Raw genomic sequence first — 27313 nt, forward strand, 5'->3', positions numbered from 1 at the left:
ACTTCCTGTCTGATCTCTATGATCCATCCGATAACGCCAAGAGAAGCTCCTGGAGATACCAATTTACCGTCAACGAAGGAGAAGTGCGCCGACCCGGAAGAGGAAGCTGGAGCGGGGCGGGAGTAACTCGGAAGGCCGGCCGTGAGGGGCCCGGCGGGTACGGTAACTCCGAAGGCTGGCAGTGAGGGGCCCGGGGCAAATCGTAGCCATGGCGGTGGCCGTGGCCACGGCGGGAGCCGTACCCGGAACAGAGCTGGGCCCCGCGGAAGAACTAGCCAAACTCGAGTATCTGTCTTTAGTGTCGAAGGTTTGCACTGAGCTGGACAATCACTTGGGGATCAACGACAAGGATCTGGGTGAGTCCGCGGAGGTCCCTGCGGCATCTGGGTTTGGGCTTGAGAGAAGCGGAAGGAGAAAGGGGATTGACGGACCGAGTATGTGGGTCCGTGTGAGTCTATCTCTTTGTCAGAGACTTGGCCCAGGCAACCTGCGTCAGTGGCCTCCTCTTGAGAGCCCTCCGGGCCGAGCTGTTAGCAACCATTTCCCAAAGCTGTCAGTGAAACCTGGAGTGGGCATCGCTTTGCGTTTTATTTTTCAGCCACAGACAAACAGCGTTAACAACAACAACGTAGAGCCACATGATGATGATTATGATGGTGATGTTCATGGCAGACACTTACTGGGTTCTCACTACATGCCAGATATTATGCTCAGTGTTTTACTTACATTATCTTATTTGGTTTCCATACCACTCTGTGAGATAGTATCATCTGTTTATATATTAAGAAAACAAGGCTCCGAGTAATTAAGTAACACCCCTCAAGATCACATATCAAATGTGAGTGAGCCTGGTCTGGAATCCAGGTCTTTTGTAGTCTGTGGCTTTAACTGTGCTCGTAACCATTCATGCCTATACTATCTCTCAAGCACCAATGTCTAGTGTCCGTCAAACATTAGACGTCTTGGGACAAACGCCATGTGTTCACCACCCTGGAAGCTGTCCAAACCCTGTCCTTTTGGGTGTTTATAGAGGCCTCACTGTATAGGCACAGTTGATTAAATCATTGGCCATTGATGACTGAACTCAATCTCCAGCCCCTCTCCCCTCCCCAGAGATCAGGTTGGGGCTGAAAGTTCCCGCCCGCTAATCTCCTGATTGGTTTCCCTGGCAACTAGCCCTCATCCTAGTTATCCAGGGGCTTTCCTTAAAGTTATCTCAGGAACATAAGAAAAAAAAGATAACGTACTCTCTGCACTTAGGAAATTCCAAGGGTTTTAGGAGCTCCATGCCAGGGATGGAGACCAAATATGTATTTCTTCTTATAAATCACAGTATCACACTGTTAAACACAGAATTATAAAACGAGTAACATTAAAAATACTAATATTGGAAAAGTGTGATAGACAATATTGTTTGTTTTTTTTTTTTTTTTTGCGGTACGCGGGCCTCTCACTGCTGTGGCCTCTCCCGTTGCGGAGCACAGGCTCCGGACACGCAGGCGCAGCGGCCATGGCTCACGGGCCCAGCCGCTCCGCGGCACGTGGGATCTTCCCAGACCAGGTCTCGAACCTGTGTCCCCTGCATCGGCAGGCGGACTCCCAACCACTGTGCCACCAGGGAAGCCCAACAATATTGTTTTGATGAAACTAAATCGCCGGAGTTGGTTTTAATAACAAAAAGGTATATATTTACTTCTTTTGTGTTTTATTTGTTGACTTGATTCTTTTGATTTTGACCTTGATGTATTATCATTTAAATCAGTCTCATTGTTTTTCCTGTTTTCAACAATGAGCTTGTTTTTAATTACTGATCCAGTTTTTGATACTTCAGTTAATTTAATGATGTCCTCATATAATTCTGAAAATTAGAAAAAAGTCCTCATTAATGACGGCTGCAGTATGAATATGCTGCTGACTGCTTTAGGATTGGCTCTTTTGAGCATTGTATGTCTAGCACCATGTGACTTACTTCTCCCTCCACATTTCTCTAAAGAATTTGGGCTCTGAAATCAGATTTCTGGATTCCAATCCTGGCTCCACCAATTATTATTGGGTAAGTCACTGTCTCGAACCCTCAGCCTCCTCATCTGTGAAACAGGGACAATAATGGTACCTACCTATGAGGGTTGTTGTGAGAACCATGGGGATAACCCATGTGAAACACTTAACGTAGTGCCTGGCATGTAGTAGATGTTTGAAAAGTCTTAACCACTGACGTTGTTATTAACTTGTTATTTTAAAAAAGCTGATGGCATCTGGCTTTCACTTAATGTCATAAAAAAGGTAAAGGCAAATTTCAGCATGGAAATGGTATGGTGTTACTAGTTTATAAGTTAGCTATCCAGATCTTTCATGTTATTATTATTTTTTAAGGATTAAAATCCAAATGAAGGGAATTTGCTGGCGGTCCAGTGGTTAGGACTCCATGCTTTCACTGTGGAGGATACGGGTTCATTTCCTGGTGGGGGAACTAAGATCCCATAAGCGGAGTGGCGTGGCAAAAAAAAAAGCAAATGAAATCATTAAAATTTTCTTGTGGAACTTACAGTGTGTGGCTTATTATCTCAGCTTATCATAATGCACTTTTCTCCTGAAAGTCTTGTAATTAATAAATAGTTCTAATATTAGAAATTTCAAAACTAGGCCGGTTTGTAGAGAAAAATTTGGGAGAGAGGGGCAAGTGAGTCTTTCACCGACTCTGATGTTGTACCATCCAGCAGCTGCCTGGCCCTCATATATAGATCGGGTGTGTCCTTTCAGAAACTGTAAAAGCATCCTATTTGTGCGTGCGTCCATGTGTGCATGCATGTACACATGCACATGGGCTCATGCTCTTGGACATGGTTGCCTCTAGAATCTGTGTGGTGGAGTACATACCTAGCAGTTTCATGAAGAGGGTACAGTGATCTGGGATAAGGAGGTCTTCCTCCCTTAAATACACTCAAGCGCCTGATGAGCCATTTCTTGTTTTTACTTGTGAAAATTAACTAGAATATACATGGCTAATCTTGGTAGTCTAAATTCTTTCTTTACCCTTACAGAATGGTGGTCGTCGGTTTTTATGACTGTTGGATAACCCAACTGGTTTTATTTTTAACATACTTGAAGCTGATTTCTTGCTCAAGTCTCCATTCTTCTTGTTGTAATCCCTTTTCTCATTTGCAGCTGAATTTGTGATCAGTCTTGCTGAGAAAAATACCACCTTTGATACTTTTAAGGCTTCACTGGTCAAAAATGGTGCAGAATTCACGGTATGTGTATGTAGAGACCCCTGTTTTGTTTCAAAGTCACTGTTGGATTTAAATTTTGATAGTATATGCCAATCAAATAAGCCATTAAGTGTGATGTTTTCATGCCACTAAGCAGTGGTAATGTAACCGAATTACCTGTGACACCTTTCTAGGAAAATAGGGCAGGATTTCCATTATTAAGTCTTTATGGGTGTTTACATTCTTGTTCTGTGAATTAGGAAGTGAGAAGCAAGAGTCTAGGTTTGAGAGGTAGTTCTAAACCATGGGCAATAAAATGGTTGATGGGAACTAAATTACTTCCCCCCAAAGAGTCCTAAATATTAGCTTTCTCTGAGGCTATGTTACTAGGTTCGTGCCATATTAGGTTGACACTCTATGCTTCATTTGTCCCAGTTAGCTAAATTCAGGTGTATAACCACCCTTTTCTAAAGGACACCCCTTTTCTTAGTGTTTTTAAGCACTGATCCAGGAGCTGACAATTTTTGTTGTTCCTTTTCAAAGGATTCTCTTATTAGTAACTTGCTGCGTCTCATACAAACCATGCGGCCTCCAGCGAAGCCTTCCACAAGCAAAGGTGAGCAGAGCTCCTAGACAAGCTTCATCTCCAGAGTAGTTTAGATTGTAAGCATCCTATAAATTGCATTTATTTCCCTTGCAGCAGCTGCTGAGCAAGTAAATGTTCTAGTAAAATTTTCAAATGACTTAAGGCAAAATTAAAATGATAAGACATAACCAATCAAATGAATACTGAATCATACTACCCACTGCCACGCCGGGATAGTTTGTTAAGGGTTTTGTAATCAGTGTTTTTTTTTTTTTTTTTTTAAATTGAATTACATTTATAGTAATGTATGTGAGTAATATGTAGGAAAATGTTCTGTTTTTAGTTTGATGCAAATCTAATGTTGAAGTTATTTAGTTAACCTCTAAGAGTATTAAATATATCTTTTTGTTTTTTTAACCCCTTCATGCGCTTTAATGAAACAAGATCCAGTTGTTAAACCCAAAACTGAAAAAGAAAAGCTGAAGGAACTCTTTCCAGTCCTTTGCCAACCAGACAACCCTTCTGTTCGGGTATTGTTACCATGAGAGGATGAGGATGTCTACTATCACTGCATTTTCCCCCCTCCTCACCCCTTGTCTTTGTCTCATTAGTTATTAATTTTGTCTACACTGTAACATAGTTTTCAAAGTGAAAGTGGTCACTACCTGAGCACATACTGTTGTGTAGAATAGTGTTAAAGGATTCAGAGAACCATATTTTAGGGAAATGAGATTGGGAATTATGGAAAGCAGTGATTAGGAATATGGAATAAGTATGAAACAACGTAAGGTTCTGGAATAGATGCCTGATGTGTGAAATTAGTTTTTTTTTTCTCTATTACATATTAGAAGATCCTATTTTTAAAGTGTTTTGATTTTTAAATTTCATTTTAGCAAGTATTTATTGAGTACCTACTGTGTGCCAGGCACTGTTATAACTACCAGGGTACAGCAGTGAACAAAATAGACTAAGGTGTCTGCCCTCTTGGAGATTACATCCTAGTACTAGGATGGGGACAGGAAATAAACACATAAACTCCTCTAATGGGGAGGAGACAGGCAATGCACAAGTAAGTAAGTATAGGGTATAGCTGATAGCTACTAGAACTATGGAAAAAAAATAAAACAGGTGAAAGAGAGAAGGGAGTGTAGAAGGAGAGTTCCTTTTTAAAAATTTTGACATCTATTTTCTGTTTATAATCATCACTTTCATGCTTTCACGGGAGGGGTGATATCTAATTGCCTTCCATAGGCTTGTATTAAGGACAAGGGGGATTTGCCAAGTGTAGAAATGATTTCCAGGAGCCTTTGCTCACTCCTTCTTCCTCTATCTCAAATTGTGTTGGAAATCTCTGTCCTCTCTGCTTCTTCACATAAGTGGTCAGAAATGTAGGGGATGTTAGATTTGTAGATGTACCTGAAGTACAGATTCTTGAGTGACTTTTCTTGTCCCCTCTTCTCCTAACTTGGCTGCCTCTGCCCCTGTAGACCATGCTTGATGAGGATGATGTGAAAGTTGCTGTGGATGTCCTGAAAGAACTGGAAGCCTTGATGCCCAGCGCAGCAGGCCAGGAGAAGCACAGAGATGCTGAGCACCGGTTTGTCTCTAGCGTCCTGTCCTTTGGAAGTTTAGGATATGGGGATAGTTGAATTGTGGACCAGCCAAGCAAAACTATGGGCAAGTTTACAGAATCTAGACTGGCCACGTACCATACTATACTGTTGCATCTGTTTTCATTGCTCCCTGTCGAGAATGTTTATGCAGCAAATGCTGAGATGTTCAGAAGGTAGAAATCCAGGTTGAAAGAGGGTGAATATGTTTGTGGCCTCCTTTATTGGCCTGCAGGGATGTCATAGTTATTGAAACTCTGGTTCGGTTCAGCATTTAGTGGGTACCTGCCATGTACATGGCACTGTGCTGGGTGCTTGGGAAGGCAAAGATGGAATTGGGCTGGTTTCTTTTTCAAACAAGTATTTGTTGATTTGTTAGGGACAAGACAAAGAAGAAGAAGCGGAGCCGAGAGCGAGACCGCGAGCGAGACCGAGACCGCAATAGAGACCACAAGCGGAGACACCGGTCCCGCTCTCGATCACGTTCCCGGACCCGGGAGAGGAATAAGGGGAAGTCTAGATATCGGTCCAGGAGCAGAAGTCAGAGTCCCCCCAGAGACCGGAAAGACCGAGACAAGTATGGGGAGAGGAATCTGGACAGATGGCGGGATAAGCATGTGGACCGCCCTCCCCCAGAAGAGCCCGCCATCGGGGACGTTTACAACGGCAAAGTTACCAGCATCATGCAGTTTGGATGCTTTGTGCAGCTGGAGGGACTAAGGTAATGGCTGGTACTCTTCTTTCACACCACTGAAGGACAGAATTTCTTTTATCACTGGGGATTTTCACATTCTAAAAAATTACTGTATCAGGTTGTAAGAAGTTGACTTTTTATTTGAAATGTCATAGAGCCATTTATTCCTTCCTCTGCCTTCGGGAGATCTGCCCTTTTGCTGGTTGAGACAGAGGAGAATTTGTTGCACCCTGGCCCCCAACTTTTTCTCTGGGAGGGTGGTAATCCTATTTTATTGTTTGGCCACCTTCTTGGAACTTTCCTCTTGAGTTTAAGACCATTTCCCTTTGTTCATTTCCAACAAGGGTGGATATCGGTTGGGGAAAAAGTATTTTAGGCATGTTTCAGACGTGTGTGACTCTCCCTCAGGAAGCGGTGGGAAGGCCTGGTGCACATCTCTGAGCTCCGCCGGGAGGGCCGTGTGGCCAATGTGGCTGATGTGGTGAGCAAAGGCCAGAGGGTCAAGGTCAAAGTGCTGTCCTTCACTGGGACCAAGACCAGCTTGAGCATGAAGGTAGGTGAGACATCCAGCCGGTTTCCACAACTGATGGCCAGGGAAACATAAGAGGACAGCAGGTAGGCTATGTCCCTTGTTTCTGTGCCTTAGGATGTGGATCAAGAGACTGGAGAAGATCTAAATCCAAATCGACGACGGAATCTTGTTGGGGAGACCAACGAGGAGACCTCTATGAGGAATCCGGATAGACCCACGCACCTCTCCCTTGTCAGTGCTCCTGAAGTAGAGGACGACTCGCTGGAGCGCAAGCGTCTTACCCGCATTTCTGACCCGGAGAAGTGGGAGATCAAGCAGGTTGGGGCCATTTGCTCTTATGGCCACATAGTCATTCAGCAGGTAGCATGGTGTTTAGGAGTGCGGGCCCTGGAGCGTGATGGCTTGGGTGACTTTAGGCCACTTGCTAGCTTGTGATCCTGAGCCAGGTTACACTACCTCTTTGTGCCTCCACACCCCCATCTGTAAAACAGGGCCAGTGGTGACATTGTGGGGATTAAACGAGTTAGTAGAAGTGAAGCTCTTAGGTTAGTGCCTGCCTGTGTTATATGTTATATAAATGTTCATTCTTGTTTTTGTCATTAGTCAGTAAACATAAAAATGCTGTTGGCCAGGCCACTGTGCAGGTGCTAGGGCTATGAGGACCTATCATGGTTCCTACCCTTGAGAATCTCTCCTTCAGGGGAGGAGATAGATTGAAACAAATAACTGGGAAGGCTTACATATTATATAATAAGGAATGTGCAGAATGCTATGGAGTCAAGGGAAGGAACGGATAACATCCTGGGGATGAGACCCTTGAGCTGTGCTTTTTGGGCACCACGTTGTCGTGCCCCCCCAGGGATGGAATATACGGTGTTCAAGGCCCTGCAATCCTGGATCAGCAGAGGAAAAAACCTTGCTTTCCTACATGAAATCTCTGTATTAACTCTCTTACAAAAGAAGAGTTTTGATCTAGCAGGTGACAAATGTTTCCTTTTATCCTTTGGCTAGATGATTGCTGCCAATGTCCTTTCCAAAGAAGAGTTTCCAGACTTTGATGAAGAGACTGGCATTCTCCCTAAAGTGGATGATGAAGAAGGTAACCAGCCCCTTAGATGGATCGGGAGGACAGTTGGCAAGTTGAGCCGTGGATAGGGTTTATTTGTAGTTTAACCCAGTGGTTAAACTCATTTGTTCCTTGGGTCTCACCACTCATCTCTCAAAGGAAAAGGGTCTCCTTATGATGGAAGCAAAAAACTTCATTTTTCTGATAAATGTGTATATATTGTTACACTTGTTGCTTATAATCAGTTTTTAGGATATAAAAGGTCATAATTGTATTTTGGGGAGTGAATTTGATCTCACATTTTTAGTAATTGTTCTGTAAACCCTGGATCCGCCTAGATTACCTCTGAGTTGCTCTGGAATAATTTTTGACTTAGCCCATTGGTAATTTTTTAAAATTGTGAAATAAATTCCTAAATAAAGTATATATAGTTTATATAACAATAACAAATGGATATCTGTGTATATAGTTATATAGTTTATATAACAATAACAAATGAACATCTGTGTACCTACCACCCACTTAAGTAGAACTTTACCTACCAGCACCTTTGAAACCCATACTTGCCACTCTCTGATTAGATCTTCCTCCTTCCTCCTGTGGGTAACCACCATTCTAAATTTTGCATTAATTATTTCCTATTTTGCTTTAGCGTTTTACGATCTACTATATATCTATCCCTAAACATTGTATTGTTCAGTTTGTCTGTTTTAAAAAATTTTTTTTTTGAGTCACCATCATTCTTTCCATATTTATCTATGTTGATTTTTAAAAATTAATTTATTTAATTTTGGCTGTGTTGGGTCTTTGTTGCTGTGCATGGGCTTTCTCTAGTTGTGACAAGTGGGGGCTACTGTTCGTTGCGGTGCGCGGGCTTTTCATTGTGGTGGCTTCTCTTGTTGCAGAGCGTGGGCTCTAGGCGTGTGGGCTTCAGTAGTTGTGGTGCATGGGCTCAGTAGTTGTGGCTCGCGGGTTCTAGAGTGCAGGCTCAGTAGTTGTGGTGCACGGGCTTAGTTGCTCCGTGGCATGTGGGATCTTCGCGGACCAGGGCTTGAACCTGTGTCCCCTGCATTGGTTGGTGGGTTCTTAACCACTGTGCCACTAGGGAAGTTCCTCTATGTTGATTTTTATAGTTATTTTTCGCTCGTTTTCATTGCTGTAGAGTTTTTCTGTATATAAATTTACCATTATTTACTCATTTTACTTTTGATGGGCATATAGGCTGTCTTCTCGGTTTTTTTGTTTACCTTTATGAATAGTTCTCTTATGAAATTCCTGTATTTGTCTCTTAATTCACATTTGCAAGACCGTCTCTTTTCCTAAACATGTAGGAGGAGAATTTCTGGGTGTTAGGAAATGTGTGTATTCAACTTTACCAGGCAGTCCACATTGTTTTCTGAAGTTTTTGTACCAATTTACACTCTACCATAAGTGTAAGTGAGTTTCTGTTGTTCCACATCCTTGTCAACATTTAGTATTGTCCATTTGTCTAACTAAATTTTTTTTCCCTAATCTATTGTGGGTTAGGAGTTATTCCATATGAAGTTGGATGGCAAATGCCTTAGTGCCATTTAGAGTGTCAGACAGCGTTTTTCCACAGGCTTAACTTCTTTTGAAAAAACCTCTGATCAGTTCTTGGGCTGGGGCACAAATGCCCTAGAAATGGCTGGTGGAGGGGGAAACAGACACCTCCATTAGAGTTTTGACCTTGGGAGCTATCTTTGATAAAGATTGCTGATGCTTGTGGAAATGTATTGTTTTGGTGAAAACGATCAGTCATTTCTCTCTTTTTTTTTTTTGGCTAATTCTTCTTTTTGGGGACTTTTAGATGAGGACCTTGAGATTGAACTGGTTGAGGAAGAGCCTCCATTCCTGCGAGGGCACACCAAGCAAAGCATGGACATGAGCCCTATCAAAATTGTTAAGGTGAGAAACACTGAGACTCTAACCTGGACGTATCAAGTGAACTTCTGTTCCTAAAGCAGCAATTCAGTTTTTCAGAGCAGGTTACTAGATCTGAGTAAGCAGAACTCAGGCTACGGGAGGTAGTAGTGACTGTTGGTCGGGGTCCAGAATACTTTTATTTTAGAGGAAGATTGACTTGGCTTTGTTGTTTTTGCCTTTTAAATTCTTATACTCTCATTTTAGTGTGTTTTGGGAGGAAGCAGAGATAAATGTGAGTGCCGGATCTACCATCACTGCCTTTGCCCAGGCTTTAGGGCTTGAGTCATTACCTTGCAGATTCAAGGGCAATTTTGAAGGGTTCACTTGAGCAATTGGGCCCTCCAGTAGAAAGCTATAGCACTGGGTGTTGTGGAGGGCAGTGTGGGGAGAAGAATTCACTGAATAATTATGATAAAATTTTAGGTTTGGAAAAGGGTATCTTAAAGATCTTCCAGCCCAGCTGATGCTTGTAATCCACCCATGTATCCTTCTGCAGTGTTCCTCCCACGTGGTCTTCTCATGTCTGCTTGACAATGTTGGTGACAGGGAATTCACCAGCCCTTGAGGAGACCCATTCCATCCCCAGATGGATCTGATCAATAGTTCTTCTTTAGGTAGACCTGAATATGTTTTACTGAGGCATCTCATTGGTCCCAGTTTTAGTTCTCAGGACCATACAGAAGAATTCTTATCTGTTTCTCACATATCCATTCTCTTGGGGTTCCCATCTTCAAGCCCCAAATCCCTAATTTCTTCAATGATTTATCATTGTCCTTGTTCATTTTCTCTGAATATAGTACAGTTTATCCATTTCTTTCATGCAGTCTGGTATGTTAATATTAACTTTCTTCTGGGTGGGCCTCTTTTTAGATTTGAGTGGCTTAACATCTGTATTTTATTTCCTGGATATTTAATGCATGCTGAGATCCCATTCTGATGTTGCTTTGTCCTCTGTTGCACTAGAACCCAGATGGTTCCCTCTCCCAAGCAGCAATGATGCAGAGTGCCCTCGCCAAAGAAAGGCGGGAACTCAAGCAGGCCCAGCGGGAAGCAGAGATGGATTCTATTCCCATGGGACTCAACAAACATTGGGTTGATCCTCTGCCTGATGGTAGGACTCTGGGAGGGGACTGTGGACTTTTCAAAAAAAAAAAAAAATCTTAACTTTCATATACACAGGGAGAAGACACTGCCAGTATATAACTAGAGATTTAGTCTTGGCTTTGGTGATTTCGTTTTTCCCTTCAGTTAGAGCATGTTTTTGGTTTGTTTTGTTTTTTAAATGTTTTCGTAACCGTGGTCAAATCATTAGACTGGCTGTTTTCTTCTGAATAACTTAAAAATTTTTATTCCAAAGATAATACAGCTTTGAAACTTCTCTTTTCATATAAATCTTTGTGTAGTAAATATTAACTGACTGCTGGATACAGTCATAACAAATACTTACTGTTTGTGTTAAGTACCTGGGTATACAACTGTGAAGAAAGCAGACATGATCCCTGCTCTATGAGGCTCACATTTAGTGGGGAAAATGTATATTAACCAAATACTACCAAATTACTGACCAAATCACGACGAGTGCTACATAGATAAGAAGTATAGGTAGTATAGTTGGCTACGGTGGGTCACTTCCCTGGGAAGGTGGAGACCTGAAGGATAAATAGGACTTAGTCTGTCAAAGGGGCTGGCATGGGGATTGGGGAATATGTTCCAGGCTGAGGAATAGCCTGTGCTGAGGCTGTGATGTGGGAAAGAAGACCTGTGTAGCTGGAATAGGGAGAATGATGGGCAGAGAGGTGGGGGTTGGGTTGTGGCTGCCAGGAATTTGGAGATGGCATCAGGAGTTAGGGCTCAATCCTAAAGTTCACGGGGAAATGCTGCAAAGTTCTACACAGGGAAGTGGCAAGATCAGAGTTGCATTTCCAAAGGGTTATTGAGGGTGCCCTACAAAATGGATTGGATGGGGCAAGAGTAGACACATGCGGTGAATTAGGAGGCTTTTATAATAGTTCAGAGGCGAGAGATGGTGGCCTCAAGACAGAGATAGCAGAGAGGAGGGATGTACTGGAGAAATGTGACTCGTTGAGTGTGGGGGGAGCGGGCAGTGAGGTAGCATGAGGATGATACTAAGTCACCTGTTTTCCTTTGCAGCGGAAGGCAGGCAGATTGCTGCCAACATGAGGGGTATTGGGATGATGCCCAATGACATTCCTGAGTGGAAGAAGCATGCCTTTGGGGGCAACAAAGCTTCTTATGGAAAAAAGACGCAGATGTCAATCATTGAACAGAGAGAGAGCCTGCCCATCTACAAACTGAAGGAGCAGCTGGTCCAGGTGAGAAGCCCTTTATGATGTGTTGGTGGGGAAGTCAGGGTGTTTTCTAAAAAGAGGATGACATGTTTTAATAGAAATTAACACATTTGAAGTGGCTTTTCTGAAGGGGATAGGAAAAAAACCCAACATTTCCAAGTACTTAAAAAATATGTATATATTAGTCTCCATGTTTTTTTTTCCTATGAGGAAATAAATCTGTTTGAACTAGGGATCCCTAGAGCAAGTGGACAGAGTATTGTGTTGCATAGACAAATAGCTCTGGACAATAAGAATAATGGGGATGCTTGACTTGACATTGAGGCAAATCTTTGCTTCAGATACTTATTTCCATTTTTTGGAGATCTGATTTAAGACCACTAAACCTTCCTGAGGCAACTGAGTTTACTAGTTTCCAGGGAATCCTTTCAATGACATCTTATACATATACAATGAAGTACAAATATATATAAAAACACAGATATTATATGTTTTATATGAGCTGTATGTATTTCTAAATAACAGCATATTATATGTACTGCTCTGTATTTAGCTTTTTCCCGTTAGTGATATAGCTCAGCATTTTCCCCCTTTTGTTAGGTGCTTTGTTATATGTAGATGTGCTCTGGCTTATTTAACTAGTCCTGTGTTAATAGACATATAGGTTGATGGATGTCCTTTGCTGTTATAAACAGTGTAGAAATCAGGTGACTTTAAGGGGTAAAGTGACTATAGATTTGGGAATGGCAGTAGAAAGGAACATTGTATTTAACTTTTTATTTACTACTGAATTCTTTAACCATGTTTGTGTAATACTTTAAAAAATACATGTACATATGTAAAATATTAGGTCTATCTAGATAGTTATGCTTTTAGCATCATCTTTGTGTTTTTATGAACTTAAGGAAACCAATAAATTAAAAAAAATTTGAGTCAGTTAAAAAGAGAATTCTCATAAAGTTTAAAGTTTTTAATTTGTCATACATGTGATTAAAATAAGAGCATTGCTCATAGAAAATCACTGTTAGCATTTGTTTCTATGCATAATTAAAAATAATTTAAACTCTGATTGTCGTCTTACGTATGTATACTACTGTTTCCCCTTCTTCTCCTTTAGCGTTAGAGCATAATCAATTGTTTTACTCCAGAGTAATGTGTGGCAGATATTAATGACCGTGTTTATATTTGATTATTTTCAGGCTGTCCATGACAATCAGATCCTGATTGTCATCGGAGAGACAGGATCTGGGAAGACAACGCAGATCACCCAGTACCTGGCAGAGGCGGGCTACACTTCCAGGGGCAAGATTGGATGTACCCAGCCCAGAAGAGTTGCGGCCATGTCAGTGGCCAAAAGAGTGTCAGAGGAGTTTGGTTGTTGCTTAGGCCAAGAGGTAAGTGGTTGGCGAAGCTATTCTGAAAATGCCTGAAGAAAGTGTAAAGACCCAGATCTCTATCTATATAATGGGAGTAATACTACCTTTTTTCAGGTTTCTCCTGAGAGAGAGGGTTCTCATGGTCATCACTGATCTGTTCAGGATCAAATCCAAGGCAGATTTAACTTTGAGGAAATCATTGTACATCTTGGCCAAAGTCTGTCTGTTAAGATTATGGGTAATAGCCTGGGCTAAAGTCTTGCCTGGAGATTGCAAAAAGGAGAGGTTTGTGTCTTAAGGTTTTCAGCCTCTGTTCTGCTTTAGGTGGGCTACACCATTCGATTTGAGGACTGCACCAGCCCTGAAACAGTTATCAAGTACATGACGGATGGGATGTTGCTCCGAGAGTGCCTGATTGACCCCGACCTCACTCAGTATGCAATCATCATGTTGGACGAGGCGCATGAGAGAACAATTCACACTGATGTGCTCTTTGGATTGTTGAAAAAGGTAACTAGGTGCTCTTTGGTGACCCTTATTCTACCTGTTGGGAACTGAATTCTGGGAATTGGATTTGAGTACCTGTGCCTCTTTGGGCAGTCCTTTTTAGTATTGGGCAGTCCTTTTTAGTAAGCTACGTTGCATTTCCCTCTAGACGGTTCAGAAACGGCAGGACATGAAGCTGATTGTCACCTCAGCCACCTTGGATGCAGTGAAGTTTTCTCAGTACTTCTATGAAGCTCCCATCTTCACCATCCCAGGTCGAACATACCCAGTAGAAATATTGTATACAAAGGAACCTGAAACTGATTATCTGGATGCCAGCTTGATCACTGTCATGCAGATCCATTTAACAGAACCACCAGGTAGGGGGAAAGAGCATTTTTTCCTCTTAGACCAAGTCCTAATGTGGGTATTTTTGCTTATCTTTTAAAACATGCTTTTTAGGGACTTCCCTGGCAGTCCAATGGTTAGGACTCCATGCTTCCACTGCCAGGGGCCCAGGTTCAGTCCTTGGTCGGGGAACTCAGATCCTGGAAGCCTCAAGATATGGCCAAAACAAACAAACAAACAAAAATCTGTAGTTTAGACCTTTAAAAAAATGCCTTTTAAATATTGGTCTGTCTGTAAGTCTCAAACAGGCTTGCCTGTTTGAAATGGTGGTGATGAAAATATAAATAATGGTGTGCAGGGTTTAAATGCATCTATTTAAATATAGACACAAATTTCTAAAAATTAAAAAAACCGAAAACAACAAACAAATGAATAAACATGGATAGATGAAAACCTCTTGATTTGTTAGAGGTCAGAATATGAGTGTGTTTTCCATTGTTTGGAGTTCGGTGAATGTCACTGTGGCCTTTGTATAGGACACACACAGAGAAAATCAATGCTTCTGTTCTCCTCTTAGGTGATATCCTGGTCTTCCTGACTGGTCAGGAAGAGATTGATACTGCTTGTGAGATCCTGTATGAAAGAATGAAATCCCTGGGACCCGATGTTCCAGAGTTGATTATCCTTCCAGTGTACTCTGCTCTTCCCAGTGAGATGCAGACCCGAATCTTTGACCCAGCTCCACCTGGCAGCAGAAAGGTAACACAGGCTCTTGTGCTCTGAAACCATGTGCTGTATGCAGCTGGCCCTAACGGGGATTGCTTAAGGTGTATGTGAGTCTTGTTTATTATGTTTTAGAAAGTGGTCCAACCAGTTTGTTAAGGAATGAGGGTCTTATATGTGCTCCTGCTCTTCTTCCTCTCTTTTCCTTCATTCGACAGATATTTTTTTGAGCATCTACCAGGCTTTGGGGTAGACACCAGGGCTGCAGTCTGAGGACAAGCTTCTATCTGCTGTGGGACATCCACCGGTAGACAGGCCTTTAACATATAGTGTGAATGTGCTGCTGGTGTGCTGGATGCCCAGAGGGGGAGCACCCTGCCCAGTGTCCTTACAGGAAGTGAGGATCTAAGCTAGTCCTGAAGAACACGTGGGTGTTCATCTAGACGAGAAGGGTAGGAGAACATGCATCCTGAGTAGACAGAACAGGCTGTGATAGCCAAGGGGTGAGAGAGTGTGGCCATTACAGGGAGCTGTGTAGTTCCAGCAGCTGGAATTGACTGTGAGTGTGTGTATTGAGACAGTGGGAAAGGGGACAGATGGATTTTAAAATAATAGTTTTATTGAGATATAATTTACATACCATACAATTGTCCCTTTAAAACATACAATTCAGTCCACTCTAGTATAGCCACAGAATTTTTTTAGTATATTCACAGAATTGTGCAGCCATTAATTACCATTATTAATCATTAATCACCATTTATCACTACTGTTAATTTTTAGAACAATTTCATCATCCCTCAAAGAAACCCTGCACCCTTTAGCAATCATCCCCCATTCACCCCTCTGCTCAGCCCCTGGGAACCAGTAATCCACTTTCTGTCTCTAGATTCACCTATTCTGGACATTTCATATAAATGGAATCATATAATATGTGGTCCTTGCGGACTAGCTTCTTTTACTTAGCATGTCTTCAAGGCTCATCCATGTTGTAGCATGTATAAACACTTCATTTCTTTTTATTGCTGAATAGTATTCTGTTGTAGAACAGAGTGTACCACATTTTGTTTATTCATTCATCAGTTGATGGACATTTGGATTGTTTCCACATTTTAGCTATTATGAATAATGCTGGTATGAACATTTGTTTACAAGTTTTTGTGAGGACATGTGTTTTCATTTCTCTTGAGTATATACCTAGGAATGGAAGACAGATGGATTTTCTTTTTTAATTGAAATATAGTTGATGTACAACAGTATGTTAGTTTCAGGGGCACTACAAAGTGATTTGACATTTGCATATATTATGAAATGACCACCACAATGAATCTAGTAACCATCTGGAAGACAGAAGGATTTGAATAACATTAAAGAGTTAGAACAGTCAAGACATAGTAGATGCCTGGAGGTTTAGGGAAGGGCAGAGGGGAGAAGTCAGGAATGACTACCAGTTTCTGGCTTGGGCAGCTGGATGGAAGATGGTGCTGAGGAGGGAAGCGGGGAGGAGCAGGTTTGGCGGGAAGACGGTGATCCCTCCTCTGTTCTGTTCTGGTGATGGCACTCCTCTCCGGGAGGGCTTCTGCAGCTCTCTGACAGGTAGAAGTGTTGCAGGGCCGGTAAGATGCTGGCATGGGGTGAGATGTTCTGGTGCCTCCTAACAATGATTTTTCTGAGCATTTGTGTTTTATTATCTGAACCTCTGGGTGGAAGAACAGTGGCAGTGCCAAGCTGAGACCAATAATCTTCTAGATCACATATACTGCTGCCTACACACAAACTGTGAAATTCCTCTGCCGCCTTATAGTTCATTTCATGATCAGAAAAAAAAAATCTCCCTCTTGTTCCACATACACAAACAGCCCATTTGGTAGTCCAGATGTCCCCGTGGGGGAAGAAAAATCTCATTTTGCACTGGCACATGTGATGCCAGGAAATCTCTGCCTTCCCAGGGTGCTAGAAAATTAAAATTGTAGTAATCAACATTGGATCTAGAAAATGAGATATGTAGCCATTTGCACCAAATGAAATTGGCTTTGATTGGCCACTGCTTTTTCCTACTCCACTTCTCTCAGGTACCACTCCCTCCCCAACCTAACCCTTAAGATGAAGGCACCTCCCCTTCTGCCCATTTGAGGCCAAACTGAGATTAAGTGCTCTCTAATCATCTAGAGAGAGGGAGAGCCACACAATCCCTTTGGGAAGGTGTCTGAGTTCAGAAGTCTCCTTTCACACCTCTGGGCTGAGCCTGGGCAGCTCAATCCAGCTGTGTCCTTCTTGCCTGCAGGTTGTGATTGCCACCAACATTGCGGAGACATCACTGACTATTGACGGCATTTACTACGTGGTGGACCCTGGATTCGTGAAGCAGAAAGTTTACAATTCTAAGACAGGGATCGACCAGCTCGTGGTAACTCCTATTTCTCAGGTAGGGTAGCTTCTACTGGCAGCTTTTCTGAAAATCCTGGTTAGGGCTTTTCTGAAATTTTTTATGGTTTTGTATTTTGAATTTTATTGTTTTAAGATGCTGGCTGCTTTCTTGAGATAAGGGAGATTTTGTGTTGTTTGTTTTTAATTTCTAGAATTGTGTGTCAACATTAAAAAGCCCCATAAAACTGGAACTTAAAAAAAAAAAAGACATTGAATCCTAGCACCCTAGATGATCTAATATAAGTGGTAAGAACATATTTTTTAAAGTATTGCACTTAGCCACAGATATCTGAGATAGTAATAATTCATTAGATGATAATGTGTTTCTTTGGTAATTATGGAATAATTTCCTACCTAAATTATATTTTAAAATGAATAGCCTGATCATCCCTTTTGAAGACAGTTTGGCCACAGTGTATCCGAAATGTAAAAGTTCATTTCTTTAACCTAACAGTTCTGCTTCTAGAAGTATATCTGAAAGTTAGAAATGATTGAACACATATCCAAAGGTAATGGAAAAGGATGTTCGCTGAAGCATTGTTTATACTGGAGGGAACCTGGAAAAATTCTAAATGAGCTCCGAAAGGGAACTGGTTTAATAAAATATGGTAAATTCATGCCATAGAATGTTATGTGACATTAACATGGTGGTGTGTATCTATATTTAATGGCATAAGCATATAACTCTGATATATTGTTTGAAAAAAGTGAGCTACAAAATAGCATGAGTAGTATAATCCAATTTTTGTTTAAAAGTAGATGGTGTGTGCTTGTGCACAGTGTATGTAAACGTGCCTGCGACTGAAAGCACGTTGGCGAGATGTTAGCCAGGGTTATTTCTTGGTGGTGCTGCTGGTTACTGTGCTGATGGGTAAAGCACATTTTCTTCCCTGTACTTTTATATATTGTCTTTTTCTTTTTTTTAATAGGGGTATAGTTGTTTTACAATGTTGTGTTAGTTTCTGCTGTATAGCAAAGTGAAGAAGAGTTCCCTGTGCTATACAGCAGGTTCTTATTAGTTATCTAATTTATATATATTGTCTTAATATTCCATAAGAGGTATGTATTACTTTCATAATTTATAATACCATAAGGCTGTTTTCATTCTGAAACTTTAGTAATAATAGCTAAGACTTGCAGGGTACTTCGTAAGTGCCAGGCACTGTCCCAGCTACTTTCACATACATGAACTCGTTATATTCTCAGTTGATTCTTTGTTGTAGATGTTATTATTATCCTCATTTCACAAATGAGACTGACAACCAGAGGGGTTAAGTGACTTGCCTGTTATGCAGCTGGTGTAGCCAGGATTTAAACCTGGGCAGTCTGGCCCCAGCATGTGTACTCTGTACACTTCTCCTGGGGGTGATACGTGCAACTCGCAGTGATGGAGAAATTATTTATTATTATCTGCTCTCCCTGATTTGGAGAGACACCTGTAGAATGCTGTGGAATCTGCCACGGTGCGTGATTGCTGCCTGCCTTTGAGTGGGTAGTGACCTTTCATATTCCATCCTTTGTTTTGGAGCTGGCATAGGAATTCTAAATCCTGATACTATTTAGTCGGACTTTTTTTTTTTTTTTTTTTTTGTGGTACGCGGGCCTCTCACTGTTGTGGCCTCTCCCGTTGCGGAGCGCAGGCTCCGGACGCACAGGCTCAGCGGCCATGGCTCACGGGCCCAGCCGCTCAGCGGCATGTGGGATCTTCCCGGACTGGGGCACGAACCCGTGTCCCCTGCATCGGCAGGCAGACTCTCAACCACTGCGCCACCAGGGAAGCCCCTTCCTGATACTATTTATAAGACAGATGGTTTTGTCAGAAAACAGCCCTGTTCAGATTGCTATTCACCGTTTCCTAGCAACCTAGGGCTAACCTACATTTTTTTTTTTTAATTTCAAAAATTAGCTCCCTTCTCCCATAAGTTCAGAAATAATATTACATTATTTTGGAAGTTGCCCTTAGTCCTACTACCACCAATCACTGTCATCATTTTGATATTTTTCTTGCCCATCTTTTTTCATGTTTGTTTCAGGTTGCAATTCTAGTAGTGTAGTAAGTATGCGGTTTTTAATTAAGTATTTAATTTTCCTGATTATTAAGGTGATATATGTTCATTGTTGGATATTTGATAAAGAAAATAGAACTCATCTAAAGCCTACCATCAGAATTAGCCACAGTTAACATTTTAAGGTATTTTTTTCCTAGTTTTTTTATTTCTGGTAGTTTGTATATTTGCATTAAGATTAAAAAATAAATAAACTTAGTATTACATTGTTTGGCAACTTGCTTTTTCACCTCTGTGAGTGAACATTTCCTTCTGTCATTGAGCATCTCAAACCTAATTTTTAAAACAGCTGCAGACTCATTCACTGGTATGATTAACATATTTATTCAGTTCACTTACATTTGGTCATCACTGTGGAGGGTGGGTTTTGTCATTTTGTTTTATGCTTTCTCATTTATGATGTACCACACTGTTTTTTGTTTGTTTGTTTGTTTGCGGTACGCGGGCCTCTCACCGCTGTGGCCTCTCCCGTCGCGGAGCACAGGCTCTGGACGCACAGGCCCAGCGGCCACGGCTCACCGGCCCAGCCGCTCCGCGGCACGCAGGATCCCCCCGGACTGGGGCACGAACCCACGCCCCCTGCATTGGCAGGCGGACTCTCAACCACTGCGCCACCAGGGAAGCCCTTGTTTTTTTAAAATATTTTTATTTTAGTTTAGTTTTTAATTTTATTTTTTGCCTGTGTTGGGTCTTCATTGCTGCACGTGGGCTTTCTCTAGTTGCAGCGAGCGGGGGCTACTCTTCATTGTGGTGTATGGGCTTCTCATTGCGGTGGCTTCTCTTGTTGCAGAGCACAGGCTCTAGGTGCGTGGGCTCAGTAGTTGTGGCTCTCGGGCTTGGTTGCTCTGCGGCATGTGGGATCTTCCCAGACCAGGGATCGAACCCGTGTCCCCCGCATTGGCAGGTGGATTCTTAACCACTGCACCACCAAGGAAGCCCCTGCCACACTATTTTGAAGGTATATTTCTGTGATCTTTACCATACTTCTTCTATTCACTTGCTTGTATTTGGCCTCACTTGAACAAACTTTCCCGAAATGCTGAGTGTTGGAGAGGGGATGATAAGAGCGTTGGTAGGTAGTCTTGGAAATGGCCCTAAAGGAAGTGAAATAAACCCCGTTTTAGGTTTTGCCTGTTGCTGAGTGCCCCTCTTTTAACAGATTTCCTGGGTGAAGCTGTTAAGCAATGTTTAACAGATATGTTACTTTTATATGCCCACTCCTCTAGGCTCAGGCAAAGCAACGCGCTGGCAGAGCTGGGAGAACAGGCCCAGGGAAGTGTTACAGGCTGTACACAGAACGTGCCTACCGAGATGAAATGCTGACCACCAACGTGCCGGAAATCCAGAGAACCAACTTAGCAAGCACAGTGCTCTCACTCAAGGTAGAAATCACTGTCTTGTTAGAATGCTTTGGTAGAACAGTCCAATCCTATGGCCTTAGTAAATGAATCTCAGTTTTTTGAACCTTGTTAAATTCTTCAGTAACCTCATGGAACCAGTCCCTTTGAGTGGAATGCAAACGGCTGTGATAACAGCCTCTCTACTGCGGGGCTGGGGCTAAATTGGCATGTGTGCTGTGACACTTTTTTCTTGCCATCGTAACCAGCAGGGTATTTGGTTATAAAAGGTTTTAGTTGGGAGCATTTTCAAACAGGATATTAGAAAAAATCGAATCTGTGCCAAACTGTGGACAAACTCACTTCCCTCAACCCTTTAACTTTCAGATCCAATTCTGTTCTTTTAGAATAGAAGCAAAACCCCCAATCCAAAAAGGGGAACTGTTAGTACGGATTTCAGCCTGGCCCCCTGGGGACTTGGTTTTCATTCTGAATCATTGCTCTTCCTCTCTCAGTCCCCTGTGAGGACCTTTCTTGTCTTTTGGCAGGGGGAGGCGCATGAGTAATTTCCCAGATGATGGCACCCCCGCCCCCGCCCCCCTACCCTGATGCTGCGCTGGAGCCCTGGCACTTCACTGATGCAGAGTGCTCTGTTGTAATTTATTATTCATTCCCTGTAAGAGAGGCTAAAACAGAGCTTCAGAAAAAAAAGAAACCTGCTCCAGTCTCTGGAGTGAGAACAGAGAGGCATCTGTGGCTCAAACTTCTGCTCCGAGCTGTGTGTCCTTGGCAACTTTATCTGCTTGGCCCTCTGCACTCTATTCTCCTCTCAAAAGCGGGGGCTGTTAATAGTCTCTCCTGTGAACATAAAGGAGGTAATGCAGGTAAAGGCACTTGGCACAGTGCTTACTGATAGCGAACATAATTCCTTGTAGTTCTTGTACAATAAGAATTTATCGAACACCCGCTGTGTTTATGGTCACCATCACTTTATGGGAGAGAAACAGAAAGCTTAGGTCCTGCCACATCTCCCTTTATACACACTTGGATAGTGCATCATTCACTTGTTTCTTTTAGTCATCAAATTTGGTAACAAATGTATCGAATACCCACTCTGTGCCAGGTGCAGGTGGTTTTGTGTCCACTTGTCTCACCATTGTGAACTCTGAGAGCAGGGACCATGTTTTAGTCACGTTTATATCCCTGCCACCTAACATGGTACAAAGCACTTCCTAGATGCACAGGAGAAATTATGTATGCAAGAGACAGGGCAAGCTGGTTGTCGTCTTTTTTTTTTAAAAATTATGATAAAATACACAATACGTTATCACTGAAATCTTTTTAAAATGTCTAGTTCAGGGGCATTAAGTACATTCACAGTGTTGTGCAGCCATCACCACTGTCCATTTCCAGAACTTCTTGATCATCCCAAATCGAAACTCTGTACCCATTTAACTAAACTATCCCTTCTCCCCTTCCTTCTGCCCCTGGTAACCATTATTCTACTTTCTGTGTCCGTGAATCTGCCTATTCTAGGTACCTCAGATAAATGGAGTCATAAAATATTTGTCCTTTTGATCTGGCTTATTTTACTTAGTATGACGTTTTCAAGGTTCATCCTGTTGTAGCATGTGTTAAAATTTCATTTTTAAGGGTGAATAATATTCCATTGTATGTATATACAGTATTTTGTTTATCCCTTCATCTATTGATGGACATTTGGCTGGTTTCTACCTTTTAGCTATTGTGAATAATGCTGCTGTGAACTTAACGTACAAGTATTTGTCTGAGTCCCTGCTTTCAGTTCTTTTGGGTATATATCTAGAAGTGGAGTTCCTGGATCATATCATAATTCTGTGTTTAAGTTATTGGTGAATCACCAAATTGTTTTCCTCAGCAGCTGCACCATTTTACATTCCCACCAGCAACATGCGAGGATTCCTATTTCTCCATATCTTGCCAACGCTTGTTATTTTCTTTCTTTTTTTTTTCTTTCTTAAATTATAGCTATAGCCATCCTAGTGGGTATGAAGTGGTATCTCATTGTGGTTTTGATTTGCATTTCCCTAATTACTAGTCATATTGAGCATCTTTTCATGTGCTTGTTGGCCATTTTTATGTCTTCTTTGGAGAAATGTCTACCTTTGCCCATTTTAAAATTTTTATCTTTTTGTCGTTAAGCTGTACATACTGTCATTCTGAGAGAGTGTTTTTTAAAGTTTCCCGAGAAAGTATATGCTTTCTGTCAGTCTTGAGTTTTGTGTGGTGCATTCCTGGAGATTCCTGCTAATCCTGCTAGTGGCTTCCTAATGGCAGTCGAAGATATAAGAGAGAAGGTGACAAGTAGTCTCCCTCCATGTTAACACTGGTGAGGCTGACCCTCCCATCACACACATTCTTCTCTTCTGTTCTAGGCCATGGGCATCAATGACCTGCTGTCCTTTGACTTTATGGATGCCCCGCCAATGGAAACCTTGATCACAGCCATGGAACAGCTATACACATTGGGTGCCCTGGACGACGAGGGTCTACTTACTCGCCTGGGCCGCAGGGTAGGGGACAGAACCTAACTTCTGGTGCTTTGGGGAAGGTTCCCTGGCTAACTTTCCATACTCTGTTCTGTTTAAAAGATTAAACTCTGAGGCCCTGGAGAATTCTACCTGCCTGTAGAATTCTACATGCCTGTTTTTAACCTGGATTTTCCACTGTCACTTAAAACTTTTTCTTCTTTACAGAAAAAGAAATTCTATTCAGTTAATCTTACCTCATGATATATTATTGAGTCTAGCCTTAATTTGAAAAGATGTCTGCAAAATTCCCACCTACCCCAACGGTAGTTCCATTCTTGGTCACATACATTTTGTTGGGTTTATTTGGGAAATTAAAAAAAAAAAAAACTTCTGATAGAGCCAGGCATCCCACATCATCGTGCTTAGGTAAACCTCCTGTGGTCTGTTACCCACTCTGACCAGTGTTTTTACACTGGCAACCCCAGATGGGTCTTCCCTGGGGATGCAATTGTAGTTTCTTCTTCTCCCTCTAGATGGCAGAGTTCCCTCTGGAACCAATGCTGTGCAAAATGCTGATCATGTCTGTGCATCTAGGCTGCAGTGAGGAAATGCTGACCATCGTGTCCATGCTGTCTGTGCAGAATGTCTTCTACAGGCCCAAGGTAGGGAGTTCAGGCCCACATTCAGATAGGGGTCAGGTGAAGTTGGGTGAAATCAGCCTGTTGCCGCCACAGTGCTTAATGTGGACACTTGATGGGGCCGCAGAGGGCTCCCCAGCACTGCTGGATGTTCAGTTAGTAGCTGTGGGGTGGAAAGTGATTCTCTCCGCACTGCTTGCAGGATAAACAAGCCCTTGCAGATCAGAAGAAGGCCAAATTCCACCAGACCGAAGGGGACCACCTCACCCTGCTGGCCGTGTACAACTCCTGGAAGAACAATAAGTTCTCCAACCCGTGGTGCTATGAGAACTTCATCCAGGCTCGTTCTCTGCGCCGGGCCCAGGACATTCGCAAGCAGATGTTGGGCATAATGGACAGGTAACACCCGGTGACTTCTTGTGTTCAAGCTGAACCTCCTTGAATGCCGTGTCTGTTTGTCTCTGTACGAACCTGTAAAGCTGTGGGCACCTGTACTCTTGCTCCTCACATAACTCTTCCTCCAGCTTTTCCGTCGTTGTTGTACTCCCCAGGTAAGGATGTGGCTGAGAATCACTTCAGAAAGTTCCTAAGAGGGAGATGATATATTAGTTGTTGAAAATGCTCTTTGTTTACAAGCGTCTGCAACATTATTAGTTGGGTTGAATTACAACCTAAGCAAAGTGTCTGGCTCTTATGGCATCCATCTTGCCCGCTATGTAGAGCTGCCCCTGGAAGGGCTGGAAGCAGGGTCCTGGGGCCAGCTCTGGGGACCCTGAGAAGGGTGTGTTGGGTACCATCATTCCGGAAGATAGAACCTCTGAAAGCAGAATAGTCTCACACCTTTGTCCTCTCTTGATTTATTTTCCTGCTAGACACAAGCTGGATGTGGTCTCCTGTGGTAAGTCCACAGTCCGAGTGCAGAAGGCCATCTGCAGTGGATTCTTCCGGAACGCTGCCAAGAAAGACCCACAGGAGGGTTACCGGACACTGATCGACCAGCAGGTGGTCTACATCCATCCTTCCAGTGCTCTCTTCAACAGACAGCCCGAATGGTAGGTGGGCAGAGAGAACTTGTGGATCTACTGTCCCTTTGTGTTTGTATCCTCACCCACCCCCAGCACTTCCTATTCTAATATTCCTCATAGTTCTAGAGAAGCAGGAGCCTGAATTAGACACAATATCAGGCCCTTTTTATTTATTTATTTATTTTAAATTTTATTGTTTTGGCTGCATTGTGCGGCATGTGGGATCTTAGTTCCCTGACCAGGGATCGAACCCTCACCCCCTGCAGTGGAAGCACAGAGTCTTAACCGCTGGACCACCAGGGAAGTCCCAAGGCCCTTTTTAGAGAAATAAAATCATGGGGGTAAGAGCTAGGAAGGATCTTAGAGATTATCTAGTGAGGTGGTTAAAAAAATTTTTTTTCAAGTAGTATTTAAAAAATAATTGGAATCTTAGCCACCCTAACATAAAACCAATTAAAAACCACTGTGCCACCATGGTGGTAGAAGAGGGCTGGAGATGTAGAGCCTTGCCTGCTTGGCTTTCCCCATCCCCTTGTGGCAGCCTCTGAGGTCCGCTTCAGGGCCCTAGAGTTCTATGGATACAGCCCAGAAAACCACCCATTTCACAGAGCAGGAAACCGAGGTCCAGAGAAGGGATGTGATTGGCTCCGTGTTACTTAAATTGTTCGAACTGGCAGTTTTTTGTGGTTAGAGGTGTGCGGGCTCCTCAGTATTGGGGTGTGGCTATCATAAACGGAGACTGCAGTCTCCTCAGAGGTCAGGCAGGAGAGGTAAGAGGGTCAAGTGCAAGCTCATCTGAGGCCCACCAGGGAGGGACCAGGGTGCCGTGGAGCCGGGCCTGTATCGGGGGCTTGAGCCCTCTCTCTGTCCCCCTGCTCAGGGTGGTGTACCACGAGCTGGTGCTGACCACGAAGGAGTACATGCGTGAGGTCACCACCATTGACCCCCGGTGGCTTGTGGAGTTTGCTCCAGCCTTCTTCAAGGTCTCTGACCCGACGAAGCTAAGCAAGCAGAAGAAGCAGCAACGACTTGAACCCTTGTACAACCGCTATGAGGAACCCAACGCCTGGAGAATATCCCGAGCCTTCCGGCGACGCTGAAAGGCAAGAGTCTGTTCGTCTCTTCTGCAGCAGTGGGCCAGGGCTTGGCCTCGCTCTTATTGATGAAAAGCTGATCCTGAGGATACAGCTGTCCAGTGACTGACTATCTTAACTGGGCATTTCCTAAACTTGTCTCTCATTTCTTCCCTGGTGGTAAAATAGAAACAGGGATTTACGCCTGGTTTGATCAGAGCCTCCAAGCCCCACCACCCCAAGGCACTCAGCCAGGGCTCACAGCCAACATGGGAATACACTGCATCATCTCCAAGAAAGGGGAAACTTCTGCAGCCCTCGGATGGGAAAGGGGAGTCATGAGCATCTGGTACCTGGACTCAGTGAGGGCCCTGATACCCTAGCTGGTACCCTGGAGGGGGGAGCCACAAAGCTCGCTGAAAGTGTTGGCCCCGCTTCCTGTCCCTGTCCAGCCCCTGTACTTTTGCTTAACCTCCTGCAAATATTTATTTTCTTAAGGAAACAAAATTGGTTTTCTATGGCTGTTTCTTTTAACTGAAAGGTTAGTGTTGGCCTGGGCTGAGGGTGGGGAGGGTTAGTATCTGTGGCTTCAGTGGAGAGTCCCCTGAAACGAGAGCCCGGGGCCTCTTTGGGCTGGGAGGTGACGCACAGCCAGGCCAGGCCTCCAGTCTTATCTCTCAGCACCGGCACTGGTCCGGCTCTGCGTGGACCGCCCTGTGATTAACCACATCCACTGCACAGGCGCTCCACTTTGGGCGCCTGAGTGGTTACAGATGCCGCATATTGAATACAGAAGGATCTCCCTGGCTCCCTTTCCCTCCCGCCATGCTCACAACATGCAGCGTGTCCTATTTCCTTTTGAAACATGTAAGTAATGACACAACTTTCAGTTTATTTTGGTTTTATTTTTACCCTCCTGAGGTCTTTGACAAAGGGTTTTTTGGTCAAAGCCTCCCTTCCCCCACCCCCAAACTGAAAACCAACAGCACACCTCTCAGAGCCTGTTTGTGCTGCGCAGGATCTGTGCTCCTGGCCTCGTGCTTGGTGGTTTTCTCCTAGCATCTGGCCGGGGAATGGCCACCTCCAAGTGCCCCTCTCACATTTCCTGAGAAGCCTCTGGGCTTGGCCTTGGAAGAACATCAGGCAGATGCTGCTGGGCCAGGCTGTGGAACTTCTGGGAAGTTGGTCTTGTAGAGAAGCCCCCAGGGGGTTGGGGACATCCTGTGTTATGGCCCGCACTGCTTCCTACCTCCTCACACCAGTAAGTAATGATGTAAATACTAGAACTACTATACAGTGGTACGCTGGACACTAAAAGAGACCATATGACATATAAGGATATAAAGGACTGTGG

The 27313-nt window shown here is 43.2% G+C and overlaps 1 protein-coding gene across 1 annotated transcript; it reads left to right on the plus strand.

Annotated features, from left to right (window-relative positions):
* Positions 1-26466, plus strand: DHX8 (DEAH-box helicase 8). Its single transcript, XM_059048199.2, has 23 exons — positions 1-356; positions 3166-3251; positions 3753-3825; positions 4240-4325; positions 5283-5392; positions 5785-6126; positions 6508-6652; positions 6746-6949; positions 7643-7730; positions 9526-9623; positions 10605-10752; positions 11793-11974; positions 13150-13344; positions 13651-13836; positions 13982-14192; positions 14738-14919; positions 17168-17308; positions 20603-20758; positions 23128-23265; positions 23757-23885; positions 24064-24260; positions 24734-24913; positions 25767-26466. Exons 1-23 carry the CDS (start codon positions 209-211, stop codon positions 25984-25986), a joined length of 3645 nt encoding a protein of 1214 aa, XP_058904182.1. The 5' UTR covers positions 1-208; the 3' UTR covers positions 25987-26466.
* Positions 26467-27313: the final 847 nt, after the last annotated feature.

The sequence above is a fragment of the Kogia breviceps genome, chromosome 19 (genome assembly GCF_026419965.1).
Source record: "Kogia breviceps isolate mKogBre1 chromosome 19, mKogBre1 haplotype 1, whole genome shotgun sequence".
Taxonomy (NCBI): Eukaryota; Metazoa; Chordata; class Mammalia; order Artiodactyla; family Physeteridae; genus Kogia; species Kogia breviceps.